Source organism: Eucyclogobius newberryi, unplaced genomic scaffold (assembly GCF_026437365.1).
Source record: "Eucyclogobius newberryi isolate DKJ021-1_F unplaced genomic scaffold, fEucNew1.0.hap1 SCAF_10, whole genome shotgun sequence".
In the NCBI taxonomy this organism is placed as follows: domain Eukaryota; kingdom Metazoa; phylum Chordata; class Actinopteri; order Gobiiformes; family Gobiidae; genus Eucyclogobius; species Eucyclogobius newberryi.
In genome coordinates this window covers 15,770,192-15,776,191 of record NW_027315724.1, presented here as the reverse complement: position 1 = coordinate 15,776,191, position 6,000 = coordinate 15,770,192, and the positions used below count along the sequence as shown (strand labels likewise).

General features: G+C 42.9%; 1 protein-coding gene across 1 annotated transcript in view; it reads left to right on the top strand.

Moving 5' to 3' along the window:
* Nucleotides 1–5,643: 5,643 nt before the first annotated feature.
* Nucleotides 5,644–6,000, top strand: part of pde2a (phosphodiesterase 2A) — a 181,817-nt gene continuing 181,460 nt past the window's right edge. The window contains exon 1 of the mRNA XM_072461818.1: nucleotides 5,644–5,829. Coding sequence (XP_072317919.1) covers nucleotides 5,771–5,829 — 59 coding nt within the window. The 5' untranslated portion in view covers nucleotides 5,644–5,770. The remainder of the gene's footprint in view (nucleotides 5,830–6,000) is intronic.

The following is a 6,000-nucleotide window of genomic DNA, read 5'->3' as shown; positions in this document are numbered from 1 at the left end:
GTTTTACATTCGAATGGAATGTCGGTGTTGAATAGAGTCTGCAGTGCCTCAGTAATCTCAGTCCAGTATTTATGAATAATAGCGCAGTCCCAGAACACATGCTAGTGATGAGCTACTTAACAGACACAACATCAAGTACTTCCTTGTGAACAATGTGCACTTTGACACAGTGTTAGAAAATACTGTGACTTTTCCGACAGAATTCTGTCCAAACTTGGGATTTCGAGCAGTATATATATGTTCCCATTCTTCATCAGTTATAACACAATTTCTTTCTTGTCCACATTTACTTCTGAACAGAATTGTTGTTAAGATCAGTAATACATGTATATACCTATAGTCTATAGCATATTCCTCCTGAGAGATTCAAATGCTTCAATAAACATTTCTCTGGTGTTGATTAGTTCAATTCCTTGGTTGTAATAACTTCCTCATTTGTAAGTAAAAGTCCTGTTTCTCTCAAAGGGTGTGCTGTTTTTTATTGCTGTTTTCAAATACAGAAAAACAATTGATTTTAGTTGTGCTCATATCACACGTTTATTCAGTTACAATATAGTCCATAGTGTTCTTTATTTTCTTACAGTGGAAGCCTCGGGCCCCAGCGGAGGTCCCCCTAATGGCTTCTCTGACACTTCCCTTAGGCCCTGGACCATTACATGATCCCAGCTGAACAGTGTGTCCAACAGCACACACAGATATACTCCTCTCTTTCTCTCCTCCCTTCATTTGCACTACTGTGTTCTTCGTGTTGTTTACCTCCACTCATCTCTTGTGTTTCTGTCTCTACCACTCCATCGTCTGCTGTCACACTCACAAAGCATCTCTCTATCGCTTTATCTTCTCTTGTCCTTAATTTGTAATTGACAGCTCCTGCTGCGTGACCCAAGAGGCAGAGGCATCTATTAAAATGCCACAGACACGTTTGATATGAGTCTGGGCCACAAGTGTTGCATAATTGATGACAATAAAGAGAGGAACATTTTTATCATTCTCGCTAAAATATCTATATTATCTGCTATAGTTGGTGTTTTCCCTCATTCGTATTTGTGTGTAAAATAGTTCAATGCGTCACACCTATTTCAAAGAGGTGAAAGAGGCCATTTGTGTGAAAAAGCGAATCCCTCTTTGAACAGAAATAAGGTATAAGGTTTAATTTGCTGGCTGTTTACAAGTCCTTTCACCCAGGTCAAGTGAGAAAACAGGGCAATTAAATTCTCATCGGGTGCTTAGCAGTGGTGAGGTGGTTTCAGTCAGATTATAATAGATCTGTAATGGTCCATAACAGGTCTGGTATAGCTTTTCTAGTTGAGGGTGACCTCAACTAGAAAAGTACATTTCATTAATTGCAGTGTAAGTATTTTAATCAAAATGCTGTAGGTTTTGCTCTAGATTTAGTCATGTCTACAAGTCAACTAAATCGTTGCTATGTAATCAACCGAAACATTTCAGTCAAGCATTGTTCTGCTCCATGGATCTTCAGTGAACATGTTGTTTCACATTATCCTCCATGCTTTTCTCTCTACGCCTGACTGACACTCACTAAAAGACTAAAAGTCAATACTATCAGTTATCAGGTGTATGTAGGCTTATGTGTGTGACACAAGGAGCTGTAGGAGTGAAAAAGCCAAATAAGCGTGTGCTCCAGACACCGAGGGTCAAGGTGAGCACAACAACGCGGAGCCGCCGAGCACAGGTGTCTGCTATCCTCTGAGCAGATAGATTACAACTGTTTTCAAAGGTCGGAGAGATGAAATATTACATTTTATGTACTGTCTATCTATTTAATGTATATGGTTGGTAATGGTGTGACAGATAGTGTGGACAAGGTATTTTCATCATGTGGTGCCTAAAGAAACTCAAAGTATATTTCATGCATGTGATAGTAATGCACCAAAGGGTCAGAGCGAGAGTGATTTAAACACCAACTTTCTCTTTGATGGTTTGAAAATTAAGGTCTAGGCGGGCTTTTATACTAATACTAATAAACAATTTTTGTGATTCATCTTTTCATATTAGTTGCAAAAGCTGTAAAAGCTTATAATAGTGACGGCAGTAGAAATAAGCCACTTCGACTGGCCATGTTTGCCGAGATTGTTTCGCCTTTAAGCGCTTTGGAACAGTTCTTTTAATGATGGTTTCATTTGGCATTGTCTGTGCTAAGGGCCTGGCTCTTTAATCATAAAGCCGATCTCAGCAAAGAAATAATAAGGAAGTGTTTTTTTTGTGAGCTTTTTCTGCATTTATTTCACTTCTCTGTTCTCTTATTGATACATTGAGTTATGTTAGATGCATCATGCACTGGAAATGTGATGTATATATAATATTTTTTATCATGACGCGAGTGCTGTGCGTCAATAAACACTAGTTTGCTAAGTTACCATCACTGGGAAAAAATGAGTCAGCGATTGAGTGAGAGTGAGAAATTATTATATTCAGTTTATATCTGCTTTTTGACATATTGTTTTTACCTGAGTCTGACTCTACTGTCCAATCATCTGACTGTGAGCGAGCCGGGCCCCTTTACCTCGCAGGGTCCGCTTTGGATCGCTTCAACTGAGACCAAACTGCTGCAAAGCCAACCAGTGGAAACAAGTCTTTAGTATTAGCTATAATGCTGCTGTACTGGTCGATTAGCATTCTTTTTCCTTTTTGTTCCATTTCATTTAAACTTCACTAATAGCACTATCTCTGAACTGGTGCACTTCTTATACCTCTGACTGCTGACAAGATGACGTGCCAAAAGCGCTAAACCTGGTGACGAAGAATAAGAATAAGCTGATAAACTTAGCATTTTGGCAGCCCATTCTTTTCCTCCTCTGTCCCTCTGAGCGAGCCTGGTTTCAATCAGCTCCTATCTGTTTGGACAGTGACATGGCCATCATCCACAGGACGACACGATTGATAAATAAACAAGAGTTCTTCTGGGGCCCGCCTGAAAATAGGACACACCGGTCACGTCCTGGCTTGACCGATAACACATTAGTTTCTCTCACTGGGAATGTTCTCTCTATAACTTGCACTTGCACTTGAGACAGAAGTGGACAGGAATATAGAGGCAAATAAGCGAAATATCCAGAAGCATAACACCCTTTTAACGGGCCATTTTCCAAACACTTGCAAGATCGCATCCATTACTGCAAAAAGCGAGCCCAAAGGCGACCTCTGAACTTTGCGTTATAGCCTGTCAGGGGTTAAAAGCAGACTGTGTTTTATCCTGGAAACCAACCATATTGTTTTCAGGTACAGAAGATGTCAAAGCATGTTACAGTTGTAACCAAGTGATTGACGAAATGAAGTTGTCATTATTATTGGTCTAAATTAAAATGTCAAACGTGGCCATGTTGTTTCTAATCAGCCCCGGTCAGTCTTAATTAGGCAGAGTGTCTCAGAAGATTTCAAATTTCACTTCCATGTTCAATTTTGTGCAATAATAGCTAATGATAGGAGCAGCTCACCCACGGAGCGCTGTTGTTTCAAATGGAAATCCACCAAACGCCAATATTGATGGCGATTCTCCCAGGTGCTAGCAGTCAGAGCTCATTAGCCGCGGCTCTGCTCCTGTGTGGTGAGGAAACCCAACGCCGCCAACCAACACAAGCCCAGGCCGGAGCAGGAGGCGACGAGGGGAGCGCAGTCTGAATCAGAGCTCGGGACCTGTCAATCACTCACTGCTGCTCTGGTTTGTAATGGAGAACATGTGCAGACTAGAGTAACAAGTTATTTGGACAACTTCACGTGTTGTTCATAGCATATTGTGTTTTATTGCATTATAAAACAAATCTTTACACACGGCTATACTAAATATAGAGCTTATAAGACCCATTATGCAAAATTGACTATTTTTGTTGTTGTTGCTTTAAACCATGTTATAACATTGTTCACACTTGGAGTTGTATTTGGCTTCATTCACACTTGTGGGGTGAATCCTGTTTATAAGTCCTCTCCCTCTGAGCCTCAGAAAACTCTTTTCCAGATTTGTGACATCATACTGTAGGTACAGCTCAGAGATATTCTCTGTTTATTAAGTCCATAAATCACCACAGACTAGTTCTGAGCAGAAGTGCGAGCTACATTAGCATGTTGGGGTTTTGTTCATTTCTCAATGGTAAGTCCTTCTGCTGCTAATAGATGTTCTAGCGCGATAAAGTAATATATACTTTCAGTAGATACATCCATGAGATGCCAAAGCAAAGATATGCCAGAGCATGTTTAAAGGCCAATAATAACACTACAGATAATGCATATACTGTGTTTTCCGGACAATAAGTCGCACCGAGGTAAAAGTTGCTCCAGCCAACAAATGCATAATAGAGAAAAAAAAGAAAAGTTGCACTGGAATATGACATGCAGATGCAAGTGTGAAAATAACAAATAATGTCACATAAGTCTCTCCAGAGTATAAGTATATAAGTATAAATATAAGTATAAGTCGCACCCCGGCCAAAACTATGAAAAAAGGTGCGACTTATAGTCCGGAATATACGGTAATGCAATATAACCCACAACATAAAGAGAACAAAGTTCACGAAGAAAGGCCCCACTAAATCCAGGATATGTGCTTTTGTTGCTCTAAGGTGAAAGTGCATCGTGCCCCTTCTGTGTTTGGTCCAGGCAGCGATAGCCCTCACTCTGGTCTCAAGGGTCTCCTCCTCCCACGGGGACACGTTTAGAACACCTGCCCTGAGAAAGACCAAAAGGACAACAAGGACCCTCCATGCAGCCACAAAGAGAACCAAAGTGGGCTGTGTATATCTGACTATGGTTCTTTGATGTTTTTGCTGGTTTTAATTTTGTATTAGATTTGACAGGGAAACTTTTTCTTTACCACTCTGAATTGTCCATAAATTGCGCTGACCACACAATGAGTCAGACTTCTTATAGGCTATTAAGGTATACTGTATACTAAAGTACAGAAACCTATCTGATGACCTAATGAGGGCTATGCCAGTAAAAGTGTGACTTTGATAGATCCATCTTTCCTTCCACTCCTATCCTCCTGGTTGTTATGATTTCCAAATAAAGTTTACACAATTTATAAACAGGAGAAACACATTGTTAGGAGTTTGACTGTATCTCAAAACACTCGACATCTGAAAGCACATGAAGGATATTTTAAGGATCCCAACGTCAACAATGTCTCAGTGTCCTGTTTCAAAGAGCTGCAGACAGCACGCCTCGTAGTGGATCCACGCCGCTCCCTCGTCAGCGCACTAAACGCCATATAAGGCAGAGCAGAGGCGTGTGCTGGACCTTGAGACCTGTCCCGTGGTGGACCCAAGGCACAGTGCCGCAGTCAAATCAAAGCACGTGGACAGGCGCTTGTCCTAGCGATCAGGAACTAAACTCACACATTTTGAGAGACAAAGTTGAGCCGGGGCGCGCGTACATTATGGGTGGCGTCTCCTTCACGTTTGACTGACGCGCCTTTTAACTTGTGATGAGCCACGGGTGAACTCTCCCCGCTAAATTCTCTCTCTCCCTCTCTCTCTCTCTCTCTCTCACTCTCTTCCCGGCTCAGTGTCAGTTACCGGCTCGCGACCAATCCCCGGAGCAGGAGAGGAGAGACTGCACACAGCGCAGAGAGGCTCCGCACACCGGACCGACCGGACACACACACACACACTCACACAAACAAACACTGCTGCACCCATCGCGATCCTTTCCACGGCAGACAGCGCGCGGACAAGTCCTTCTCTCCTTCCCGGCACCTGACTGACTGACTGCAGCTGTTTGGCACAGAGAGCCGGGGAGGCGCGAGGCAGGATGCGCGATGGGACAAGCGTGTGGACATGCGCTCCTGTGCCGTAGCCACCCGCCGTCCTCTGAGATGTAAGTGCAGGAAAACACTACCTGTGCGCGCGCGCGCGCGCGTGTGTGTGTGTGTGTGTGTGTGTTCTGTCGGCAGCTGGAGCGACGCACATGGCGCTGCGTGAGCTGCCAAATCCCGGACGGTGCAGTAGTAATGTGAGAGAGATCGGCTGGGGGCATGTTCCCATCCCG